Below are 12596 nucleotides of genomic sequence, written 5' to 3'. Positions count from 1 at the left end.
TAAAGGAAACCATTGTATTAAATATTTGTGAAATCGGTTGAAACGCGCGGACTTTATTGCATAGAGAATATTTTCTTACATTTCTGGGCGCCATTTTAAAAGATGGCGACAAATCGAACCCGAAAGACCATTCAGCCCGTCTTAAGGTTAAAGGAAACCAGTGTACTAAATATTTGTGAAATCGGTTGAAACGCGTGTATTTTATTGCATAGAGAATATTTTTTACATTTCTGGGCGCCATTTTTTAAGATGGCGGCGGATTGGAAAAATCTTTCTTAGTACGCGCCGCCTACTACTTATGAGTAACGTTCCTGCAAATTTTCAGCCTTCTAGGGCAAGCGGTTTGGGCTGGGTGTTGATTATCAGTCAGTCTGTCAGTCAGTCAGGACTTTGATTTATATAGATATAGATTTGCATTTTTGAATTGAAAAATAAGGTGTATATAATTATTAATTTGCATTTTTGAATTGAAAAATAAGTTGTAAATAATTATTAATTTGCATTTTAGAATTGAAAAATAAGTTGTAAATAATTATTAATTTGCATTTTTGAATTGAAAAATAAGTTGTAAATAATTATTAATTTGCATTTTTGAATTGAAAAATAAGTTGTAAATAATTATTAATTTGCATTTTTGAATTGAAAAATAAGTTGTAAATAATTATTAATTTGCATTTTTGAATTGAAAAATAAGTTGTAAATAATTATTAATTGGAATTTTTGACCAGTTGATATGACCAGACGTTTATTTTGTACTGAACTTCAGATAATATCACAACAACGTAATTAAAAAAATTATAAAATGTTTTTCCTTTCATTTTAAAATATACCATTTCATTTTAGGAACCCGAAATTATTCACAGTAGGTAATATCACAGTTTCTTCCTCCATTTTAGGTATAATGGAATGAAATACTTAAAATATGTAATTTGAAGGCGGGTTAAAAGAATATCAATAAATTTTTGATCGCGGGGAACATTAATAATACAACAATCATTTTATACCTTCGAATAAATGATAAAATAGCAATTAACAAATTCTAACAGAGCTTAATTGAGTTGCACTTGGCCATAGTATTTGCACTTCGGCTTTAGCGTTAATATTCCTTTTCCCTTCACGATGTATGAAGTTTCCTTTATGACAGCTTCTAATTCTCCTTTTCACCAATAACTGGATATTTCACCTCTATTAAATCACCAGGAATAATTCCATCAGGGGAACATCCAATTAAAGGATAGGATGGGTTAAAAACGAATCCAATTCTCTGAAATTTTACATTAAGTTTCTTTTCAAAAGCATCAATAGCATGTTTCTCATTTACGATGCCATACTACTTGTTTTATTGCCGCTGAATTTTGACTCCAGAGTTTTTTCTGATGGGTCTTTAGGAAAAGAAATGTAATATTCATAACAAATACTGCCAGTGAAACGCTTTTTCCCTTCCTTTTTCCACAAAGGATCATTTTAACTCTCCGTCTTTATGGCAAAGGCGACAGCTTTCTCAAATCTCAATTGATAAACAAACTTCATTATCATAAAATGATTTCTCGCCATCGTTTAATACGGTTAATTTATCGCGTAAATTTAAATGAAAAAAATTTACTCGATCCATTAGGCTATTGAAAAACTGGGTCATTGTTGACTTTTTGCGAGAAGAAACATTTTTAACAAAAATGGAACATTCTGTTAAAATCTTTCCTTCATGACTCTAGTCTCGCTGTCTCTTCTTGATCCGTAAAAGGTTTTGGCTGGGTTGAATATGCTTTTGAAGAGCCGTGTCATAACTTGTACTAGCTAAGAGCGATTCTAAAATTAGCTTTTGTTTAGACTCATCAAAATGAACAATTTGATACTTAGGTGTTGCGATGCAGCATAACTGCATTATATGATAATTAACTACATTTAAGTCACGTAAACTATTTTAATAAATATTTTCACGACCATAAAACCCGACCAGTTCCTTCTTCAAAGCCACCAAATACCATAAAATATCTAAAAATATAACTTAACCTAACCAGACCTAACCTATCCAAACCTAACCTAACCTAACCCAACCAAACCTAACCTAACCTAACCCAACCAAACCTAACCTAACCTAACCTAACCTAACCAAACCAAACCTAACCTAACCTAACCTAACCTAACCAAACCAAACCTAACCTAACCAAACCAAACCTAACCTAACCAAACGTAACCTTTAATATGAAAGGTAAAATATAGAAAAACATGGAAAATATACATTTTAATTAATTTCCGCACCTTAATTTTAACTAATTATCCTAACCTAGAATAAATGATATTTATTGAAAAAACTGTGTTTTGAATGCGCGAGCTAAAGTCAAGTTTAGCCTCCATTTCCCGCTGGGTATGAACAGCTAATATCAAGCTCATGATAATCACTAATATCCAGATTAACCTTGTGAGGTTCATCAGCAAGTACAGAGGTTTGAAGAACCAACGCTTGAATGCAGTTACCAGTATTGTACGCTTTTGATTTTCCAATAACATTGCATTTGACAATATGGTTTTGTTTTAATTTTTGTTCCCCTTGTGATAAACAGTTCTTCCTTGATCCAATGTAATCCATAATTTTAACAAGAGAGAGAGAGAGAAACAGGAACTAAAATTAAAAAAAACGTATCAGCAATTTGCCTAGCTCAGTTAGGACCTAATACATATTGCTAGTACGGGCAAGGCTTATATCAAAATAGGGATTTTTTGGTTGTATTTCTAAATTAAAAAAGAAAAAGGGCTTACCATTATCATCTGCTGCAACCTGCAGCTCATCCGTTTCAAAATAAATCTAGAGAATAAATATCAAACCGAAAAACCAGTAAAAACTAAAGAGTTAATTTTCGTGTAAACCTACCAACACGTGAAAATCTCAACGATTGTTTCTCGCTATGTTACGCTACTGAAACTTTCCCCTGCGATATCCCGCGCCATCTATGTCAATCTGCAGCAATTATAGGTATAAAAAATTAAGCTGTTCAGAGAGAGAAATAAACGTTTTAATGATAATAAAGGTGACAAGGAAATAGGATGTGAAATATCCGCAAGATTGAAGTCCGAAAGAGTTCCTTAAGCACTTTAAAGTAAATGTATTTATAATTGATGAAAAACATTAACAATACCTTGAGTTACTATAATATTGGCGTGAAACGCCAAGGCCTAAGACCTAAGCAGTAAGCAATGATGCCACAGTCCACTCTATCACGCTTTGGCTCGAGCCGCTGCACACGCTATAGAACAGACTTAGAAATAAGGATAATTTTTAAACTAGTCCTTGGGACCAGTGACCCCCCTAGTGTCCTAAATAATAAACTGGTCTCCGGAGTGGTCCCAGCCTTTGTTCTCCTATAGATTTGCAATTAATAAACTGGTCCCGGGGACCAGTAACCCCCACTTTTTGAATTAAAAAACTAGTCCAAGCAATTAATAAACTGGTTTTGGACCAGTGGACGTGTGCTATTTCTAGGTCTGCTATAGAAGCCCCTTCGAACAATCTTTTTCCTACGTTTAAGCGCATATCAGGAATTTTCGGCTTTTTCGCTCGAAAAATCAAAGGAGCCAACTTTTAACTTGGCCGTCTATGGGAGGAACACAGTTTATTGGTACTAATTTTGAAAATACTGCTTCAAACCTATTGAAATTTTAATGAGATATGCAAAATAAGTTTTGCTAGTTTTGTGCAAAGTCTCAAAAGTTTCTCTTTTATAGTTTCTTTGTAAAAAAATTAAAACGAAAATTAGCCATAATTAAATTGCTTTAGCCCAGGACTTTTAGGGTTTGACCTAGAACATTTGAACATAAAGGTGAAAATTGGTATATGGGTTGTTTTTGACCAAACAAAAATATACTAAAAGTCCCCTGCTGTAGAACGCGAGCTTTCGCCGCCATCTTGGAAAATGACCGCCGGGAATTCCAGCTACAATGTATTGCACGCTCTTCTTAAATATTATAAAAATTGGTGCACATAATGAATGGAACCACATGCCATCATAATAAAATCTTACAGCTCTGTGTTTGACAGTTGGGTCGCCATATTGGAAAATGGCCGCCGTGTATATGTTGGAAAATTATGAAAATTGACAGATATTATTATGAGAGCTGTGTGAACCTCAAAGTAAAATATTGAAGCCATTCATCGGATATTTTGACCGCCATGTTGGAAAATGGCTGCCGGTAATGTCATTTAAATACTGCGTATTCTTAAAAAAATGGTAAATATATTGTTTAAGACCGTCTGAACATCACACTAAAATATTGAAGACGTGCTACTGATAGCTGGGCGCCATCTTGGAAAATGACTGCGGAAAGTTCCAAATATGTAAATCTTTTCGAAATTTCTACATTGAGTAGATGATTTTCATGAACATAATAAACAATAAAAAATAGCTATTGTCATGTTTTAACTATCGATGCCAGCTTTAAAATGCCTACACGAAAATGATTACCCTACATTCTGAAAGATAGAAAAGTTATTCAAAGCAGTAATTCTCTGGTGGTTAGGGAATATAATTTAATATGGGGTTTGTACATTCTTTTGTTGTTAAAGATTAGATTTAATACAAATCTCTAACATTTTATTCATAATCATCGTCAGCCTGAAGATATTTTTACAATTATTGCAGCTAGTACAGCGACAATGTCCACTCATTGCTGAGCAACCAAATTCGGATGGTTTGAAATCATAGTTCTTTACACAAGAGGTTCCGCAGTTACTGGTTATGAGTATTAAAAGTTGGTCTGGTGCAGGAGAGAGTGGTGTGAATGGGTCTTCGACATTGGTGATCGCGAACCCTTTCCCATTCTTCGGGGTTTAAATTGTTTCCTAGCCATTGTAGTCACGGAATATCTTGGTGCTTTTGCAAGAACTATCACATCCGAATTGGAACGGCTTCATTGTTAAACCTGAAACCAAAGCGACACCAATCGCAAATCGAGACATTTGAGAAATAAGATTCAGAGAACATTTCTTTCATTTACATGCTGTAAATAGGTGTGGTTATGATAAGAGGGGGTTTAAACTATTGAAAGATAATCAACATATTAGAAAAAAGTGAGCGTTTTTAATTACCATATTGCATCTAAGAAAGCCATAGCTGCTATCGGAGAGAGATTTCTAGCCGCTTTTAAGGATGTTTATTCACACGTTACTCTTAACTATGTAGATATTTCAAATATAATAGAACCGTTGCCACACTTACTGTCAAGTCCTCGTTTGATCTTGCTGAATTTTCTCCTTTAACCGACGCCGCAAACCTACATTCTTTTCGAGTGTATCTTCAAGTCCAACAATGGCTAAGAAATGATTTAATCACCGAACAATGGGAATGGGCTCGCGATCACGGATCATATCACCACTCCCTCCTGCATCAGATGAATTTTTAACACTCATTACCAGTACATGCGGAACATCTTGTGTAAAGAACTGTGAATGTAGATGATCCGGATAAATTTTTTCAGCGGACATTGTCACGGTATTAGCAGTAATAAAAGATCTTCAGAATGACGATAAATATTAACCAAATGTTAAAAATTTGACTTAAGTCTAATCCTTAACGACACTCGAATGTATAAACCTCATATCAAACGAAATTCCCTAATAAACAAGTGATTACTTCGGTTTCACTAGTTCGAATATCATGAAATTTTAGTGAGAGGCATATTGAAGGGTTTTACATTATCGTGCAAATTTTCAAAGTTTTAAAAAGAATAGCGTTAGAAACTTAGGGAATTTTTAGGAAAAGAACTATTCGTTTATAACTTTGAAACTTTGCACGATACTTTAAAACTCTTCAACATGCCTCTCATTAAAGTTCAAGAGATTCGAACCAGTGAAACCGAAGAAAACACATTTAAACTGTTTGATGACTAGACTTTTAATTACGGCTAACTTTCGTTTCAATTTTTTTACAAAAAAGAAACCTACAAAAAAAACTTTTCATACTTTGCACCAAGATAACCAGCCTTATTTTACACATCTCGTTAAAATTTCAAGAGATTTGAGCCAATACTAATAAAATTAGGACCAAAAAATGGTGTTCCTCCCATAGACGTCCATGTTAAAAGCTGACTCCTATTTTTGGCTTAAAATGTGTGAAACGCGTTTTGAGGCCGATTGGACGGGCTCCTATAGCGCGTGCAGCCAAAAGCGTGATCGAGTCGGCTGTGATGATGCAAAAGAAGAACCGCCCTAAAGCGGCCCTATGGAATTTTTGTACTTTAACTATCGCCTGTTACCAGGGCGTGTTGTATGCTAATAGACACGTGACATAAATTTTAGCAGACGATTCTTCTCAACCGCGAGATTCCATGCTGTGACCCTATTAGTTTAAATCCGTTCTTGATATCACTAGTTTCGTAAAATTTACAGTGTTTGTTTTGGTAACATGAAATAATATGTAATTTTCCCTGTAGTTAAAATTTTAGGTTTTACTACTCTAGTAGTACATTTTTGTGATGTTTGCTAATCTATAGCGTCTTTCACTTGGTAAAAATGGGGAAATTGGAAAAATTATTGGGACATAATTGTTGAAGAGTTTTCTAGCTCATTGCGATTAACGATTGCGAAGCTCTTTTATTGAAACCCAAGTTGAAGAAAGATGAATTTACCACGTGTTCAGATATTCCAATTTTGTTTTCGGATATCTTGGGAATATATTGTTAGAAATCTTTCTAAGCCAGTCACTAAAAGCATATTATCAACACGAGATGCGTGAATATTGAAATCGCTGCGGTTTTTGGTCTACAAGTCAGTAAATGCTTTATTTACCATTTTATATATAGAAATGCGTGACAAATAAATGCACGCTTAGGTTAGAGGGTAGAATCTCCACTGTAGTCATGACACCGTACGCGGAATGTCTTCACTTCTTTCCTGTCATAGCTAGTTTTGATTGGTCCTCGTTGTTTGTCTATTTAAGAGAGAGATAATGCGGATTCAAAGTTATTTGATTATTACAGTATTTACTTTTGGCAATCATCGTAATGAATTACTTGCTACAATATTCTGATATCTCTTCAAAAGTAGAGATTGAGACTAATAAACGAACACCAAAATCATTAAGAAAACTTACGTGAATTTGCTATGTTTCAAAAATTAACGTTTAACGCCCAATCTCAATTTGGATGCATAACGCGTGCATTTTATAGTAGTTATGGCAGGAATATATAGGATTTCTTCAATTTTCTTGTAATTAGAGCACGAAGATAAAAGCTCGAGTGGAATCGTAGATATCACCTTTTGAAATAGAAAATTTAATCCTTTATCTTGAGGAATTAATTAAAATATTTTTCTTTTCATTTATTAGTGCTCGAAGTGAACCCCAAGAGCCCGAAGTTGAAAACGCTAGAGGAAGGGTGGCGTGGAAATTGAAACGACCAGGTCTTATAAACGTTTTCTTCATCTATTGTTTCATTTAAAAACGTCGGAAGAAAAAACTGTGCACGAAAAGCACACGAGCGAAATGCCATTAGTAGGGAAACATTTCACTGGCGGCGATACTCTCAGAATTATTTTAAAAAGGATCTCATCTGATCTCTGTGTTACAACGGAAAATGCGACTTCTAAACAGGATTCTCCCGCACTTTTCGCAATGGAAAATGACACTAGCGAAGTATCCATACCAAAAGCAAGCGAATGCGAAGGTGTTCCCCAGAAAAGTGGCATGGAGGAGGAAACAATACCACAAATTAAGCCGAGAGGTCGCGGTCGCCCTCGGAAAGAAAGAAAGCCGAGTCGTCGGGGTCGCCCTCGCAAAGACGGCAAGCCGAGAGATTTCTCTCTCAAAGAAACAATACCACAACCACAAGCTACCAAATGCAAAGGGGTCAACCGCAGGGGTCGCCCTCGCAAAGGCACATTAACTAATTCTAACACCGAAAAATGTTTGCCAGATACGCGACCTTCCCGATTAACACGAGAAATGAAGAGAAGAACTCCGCGTCGTTGTGAACATGAAATTGCTCAACCATTTGAGTTGTCCAATTTAAAACGTCAACGTTTTACTGAGACTGATACTCTCGGACTTGTAACACAAAGTGTCTCAACTGATATCGGTATTACATCGGAAAATGTAGCTCCTAAACAGAACACTGTGGCCCGTACTCTCAGAATTGTAATAGAAAGGGTCTCAACTCATCTTTGTAATACAAGGGAAAATGTAACTATTAAACAGAACTCTGCGGAAGAGGACACATCAATAATACAACCAGCCAAACAGACTACACCAGCACCTTTCGTGATCGGAAATGTTGAACTTGAAAATAGCAATATCAAAAAAAAGGAACATTACACTAGCAAAATATCCATACCAAAGGCAAGCGAATGCGTAGATATTCCCCAGAAAAATTACAATCAAGATGAAACAGAACCAAAAGATAAAGAAGACAATGAGGGCGGGCCGAGAGGTCGCGGTCGCCCTCGCAAAGACGGCCAGCCAAAAGGTCGCGGTCGCCCTCGCAAAGACGGCCAGCCAAAAGGTCGCGGTCGCCCTCGCAAAGAAATAATAAGAAAAGCGAGCGAATGCGAAGGGGTCAGGCCGAAAGGTCGTCCAAAAGCTATCACTGAAAAATGTTTGTCAGATACGCGGCCTTCCCGATTAACACGAGAAATCAAGAGAAGAGCTCCGTGTTATTGTTGCGAGCAAGAAATAGCTCAACGATGGGAGGTGTCCAATTTTAAACGTCAACGTTTTACTGAGGTCGATACTCTCGGACTTGTTTTACAAAGTGTCTCATCTGATCTCGGTATTACATCGGAAAATGTTTCTCCTCAACAGACCACTGTGAAAGAGGACACAGCAATAAAACAAGCTTCTAAACAATCTACGCCTGACCCTTTCGTGATAAGAAATGCCCAATTTGATAATGACATCAACAAAGAAACAGTTTCAAAACCAAACGAATGCAAAGGGCTTCCACTGAAGACTGGAATTCGCAAAGAGACCATATCAAAAGCTAGCAAATTGAAAGAGGTCAGACCGAGAGTTCGCCCTCGCAAAGAAGTATTACCAAAAGCTAGTGAATGCAAAGAGGTCAGGACAAAAGGTTGTCCTAGCAAGGAAGCCAGACCAAAAGCTAGCGAATGCCAAGGGATCGTTCGGAGAGGTTGCCCTCGGAAAGATGGCAAGTGTAAAGATGTCACGCCGTTAATTTCCACTAGCAAGAAGAAGAAATGGGAAAAGTGCGCTAGTAAAAACCCGATAAAAACATCTTCGAGACAATGCTTAAAATGTGGATCGTTCAAATCTAATCATGGTATATACTGTTTGGTATGCCAGAGAAATCCCATTGAAAAGTCTCCTACGACTGCATTTCCAAATCATGATTCTGCTTGTGGTGCCTTAATCACGGAGAGTGTTGAAAATGTTGTTAACTTAAGTCATGATGAACATCGAGATAATTCTATTGCCCCTGATATTCACGAAGGAAGTGGCGGAATTGGCTCTGTTACCATTACACAGGAAACAACGGTGAAGAACGAGACTAGTATAGCATTTCTACAAAGCTCTGGTGAATATGAATGTGGAATAGGTTATGAAAACGTATCGGAAAAAGTTCCAGCATCGAGTGATGATGCGATGTCACCATTCTTACATAGTTCAAATGATGCGATTATTGCTTTTCAAATTAAACCGAAACCACCTTCGGATTACGATGCAGATTGTGCGCAGTTGTTCATTAAAGATGAAACGCAATTTCCACAACACTCCTGTGATTTGATTAGTGCCTTCATTAGATTAAAAAAGGAACCCGAATCGAATGACGACGCGATAACGTCATATTTGCAATGTTCCAACGAAACTATTGATGCTATTGAAATTAAAACGGAACCACCGTCGAACTACGACGCAGTTTATGCACAGATCGGGAATGGTGATGAGACAATGAAAGCTTTAAAAAACTCTAGCGCTTTGATTAATGCTTACATTAAAGTCAAAACAGAACCCAAATCGAATGATGACGCGAGAAGGTCATATTTACAAAGCTCAAACGAAACTTTTGAAGCTATTCAAATTAAAACGGAACCAACGTTGGATTTCGACGCGTGCACATCATACTTTCAAAATTCAAACAAGGTGACTCATGCAACTACCGAAAAATGACTATGAGATTTGTGCAGAGTTTTAACACAGTGCCATTGATGCTGTGCAAATTAATACGCCACCGTGCAGTAGAGGTTCACAATACATTTGCGCAATTTAACTTCTGAAATCGATATGAAACTATGCCATTATCACAAAACTCTAGGAATTTGATTAGCGCTTACATTAAAGTTAAAATAGAACTCGAAACTAATGATCATCTGTTGCAACGTTGAAAGACTGCGACCAAAGCAACCACCTACGAATGACTTTGAAATTAGTAGATCATTTTCTCTGCTATTGATCAGATTAAAACTCATCCCGTAGCCGGTTACTTTTCATTTAATGCACGATACAAAACCGCCAGATGTCTACGAGATTTGTACAGACTTTTAACACAGTCTAAACAGTTCGATTGATGCTTTTCAGAGTAGCGGGTCACAATACAATGCGCAATTTAACTTACTATAAACTAGTGTTTTATAATTCTTTAAGTCTCATCCTAAATGTATATTAAATAAACTCCTTTGATATAACATGGTGCTGGTATCAAACCATTGTCCGTACAAATAATACTCATTATTAGTACATCGTTGCCATATTCATAAACAAAAACCTTTTATATTACGAAACACAAGTAGAATCTGCACAATCCTAAATATATGTTATGTAATGTTTTTCAAAATTTAAACTTGAATTATTCTTGCGTATGTAGTTATATTTGGATTGAAAGTATATTTCAGTATATTTAACATTAACTAGATTTGAATAAAACTACATATAAACTTGAAGCAAAGAGTTCTTCGTATTAAAAAAATTAATTGCAATTTTTTCTGCACCAGACCACCTTATTTATAGGGCTTAAGTATGAGTAAAATGATCCTGTCCGATGAAGTTTCTTGGATTCTAGTTGAGATGGTCCCCGCACTCGTATATTAAGGTGATAATGTCATTGTTTTGCTTGACTCTAAATTCACTTTCCGATGTTCTAATTGGTAAACTGCATTCAATATTTATTAAGGAACTGGTTTAAATTTGCGTATCCAATAAAATTTTAAATCACTCTTTTAAGTTAGTTAACCGAACCGCGATACTTAAAGGATTTAATCTTAAGGTTAACACTTTGACCTAAATTTATAGAATTAAATGAGAAGGGCCGAAAGCTTTGTGACTATCCATCTTATTATATTATTACTTCCATTAAAGTAAACTCTTTAATACACGTAAATAGTAAAAAAATATATTTTTACAAAACCTTTTTACCTCTCCGAGTGACGTATGTCACGGAGAGGTTCTGTAACGATCGTGTGTGTCTGTGTGTCTGTCTGTGTGTCTGTCTGTGTGTCTGTGTGTGTGTCTGTTGTTACACCCACGTGACCGCGTTCGCAGTTTCCAAATCGTAGCAAACGTGTTCGCCATTTCCGAACTGCTTTCACAGTCACGGAAATGGCTACTCTACTTGAGTTCTCACACCACCATCTTCTGGTCTTTGTCCATCCCACACGGACACCAGTCTGTACTTACTGGCTTCTAATCACCACCATCTTAAGGCCTTCGTCCATCCCACATGGACACCAGTCTGTACATACTGGCTTCTAACCACCACCATCTTCTGGTCTTTGTTTTTGTCCATCCCACATGGACACCAGTCTGTACTTACTGGCTTCTAACACCACCATGTTCAGGTCATTGTCCATCCCACATGGACACCAGTCTGCACACCTGGCTTCTACACCACCATCTTCTGGTCTTTGTTTTTGTCCATCCCACATGGACACCAGTCTGCACACCTGGCTTTTACACCACCATCTTCTGGTCTTTGTTTTTGTCCATCACTCATGGACACCAGTCTGCACACCTGGCTTCTACTCCATCGTCATCGTTGGGTTTAAGACATTCGCGGCGATCAGCTAGGGTTACGAGAAACGTCTAGCCTCCCTAGGGTGGGTTGTCCACGATAGGTTTTCGCAATTGCGGTTGTTCTTGCTTTTAACTGTAGTTCGACACCATTATATACTACCTATTTGATTAAGGCGAAGCAACCGGCGTATGCTTCATTTCAAACGCCAATATTAGTCAAGTCTCTCAAGAATGTTTAATTGCTCTTTTTTAAAACGATGTAACGTTCAATAAGGCGAATAACTAACGAAGAAAATATTAAATATTAATTATATTTATTTTAATATTTAAGATAATCTTGTTTCTCAATTCAAAATTAATACGGAAAGAGTTAAAAAGCAGTCTATGTTTTTACCTCTCCGAGTGACGTATGTCACGGAGAGGTATTACACCGGCCGTGTCTGTCTGCCTGTCTTTCTGTCTGTGTGTCTGTCTGTCTGTCAGACCCCACGTGACCGCGTTCGCAGTTTACAAATCGGAGCAAACAAATACCCGATTTCCGGTTCACGGAAATTTTGTCATTCATCTACCAACACCAGTCTTTACTAACTGGCTTCTAAGGACCACAATCTGCTAGTCTTTGTCCATCCCACATGGACACTAGTC

At 36.7% G+C, this 12596-nt stretch overlaps 2 protein-coding genes across 11 annotated transcripts; one reads left to right on the top strand and one right to left on the bottom strand.

Annotated features, from left to right (window-relative positions):
• Positions 1-717: 717 nt before the first annotated feature.
• On the bottom strand, positions 718-3250 carry LOC149588795 (uncharacterized). Of its 8 annotated transcripts, none has more exons than XR_016379901.1 (5): positions 3135-3250; positions 2758-2956; positions 2417-2620; positions 1005-1794; positions 718-914 (listed from the first exon to the last, which is right to left on the bottom strand). XR_016379901.1 is itself a non-coding variant. In XM_089862342.1 (5 exons), the coding sequence occupies exons 3-5, from the start codon at positions 2785-2787 to the stop codon at positions 1687-1689; spliced, it is 342 nt and encodes a 113-aa protein (XP_089718468.1). In that variant the 5' UTR covers positions 2788-2803; positions 2870-2956; positions 3135-3250; the 3' UTR covers positions 718-1686. The 8 variants fall into 8 exon arrangements, 2 of the variants coding, with proteins under 2 accessions (XP_089718468.1, XP_089718467.1); XR_016379899.1 differs by having other exon boundaries at positions 718-1264; positions 1322-1794; XR_016379897.1 differs by having other exon boundaries at positions 718-1264; positions 1332-1794.
• Positions 2963-10839, top strand: LOC149588794 (uncharacterized). Of its 3 annotated transcripts, XM_089862338.1 has the most exons (4): positions 2963-3185; positions 6293-6496; positions 6554-6757; positions 7317-10839. In XM_089862338.1, the coding sequence occupies exon 4, from the start codon at positions 7473-7475 to the stop codon at positions 10110-10112; it is 2640 nt and encodes an 879-aa protein (XP_089718464.1). In that variant the 5' UTR covers positions 2963-3185; positions 6293-6496; positions 6554-6757; positions 7317-7472; the 3' UTR covers positions 10113-10839. The 3 variants fall into 3 exon arrangements, with proteins under 3 accessions (XP_089718464.1, XP_089718465.1, XP_089718466.1); XM_089862339.1 differs by having other exon boundaries at positions 6293-6757; XM_089862340.1 differs by lacking the exons at positions 6293-6496; positions 6554-6757 and having other exon boundaries at positions 2964-3095.
• Positions 10840-12596: the final 1757 nt, after the last annotated feature.

The sequence above is a fragment of the Phalangium opilio genome, unplaced genomic scaffold (genome assembly GCF_054372755.1).
Source record: "Phalangium opilio isolate 3A_F unplaced genomic scaffold, DU_Popi_V2 ptg000537l_1, whole genome shotgun sequence".
In the NCBI taxonomy this organism is placed as follows: Eukaryota; Metazoa; Arthropoda; class Arachnida; order Opiliones; family Phalangiidae; genus Phalangium; species Phalangium opilio.
This window is presented reverse-complemented; position numbering and strand designations above follow the sequence as displayed.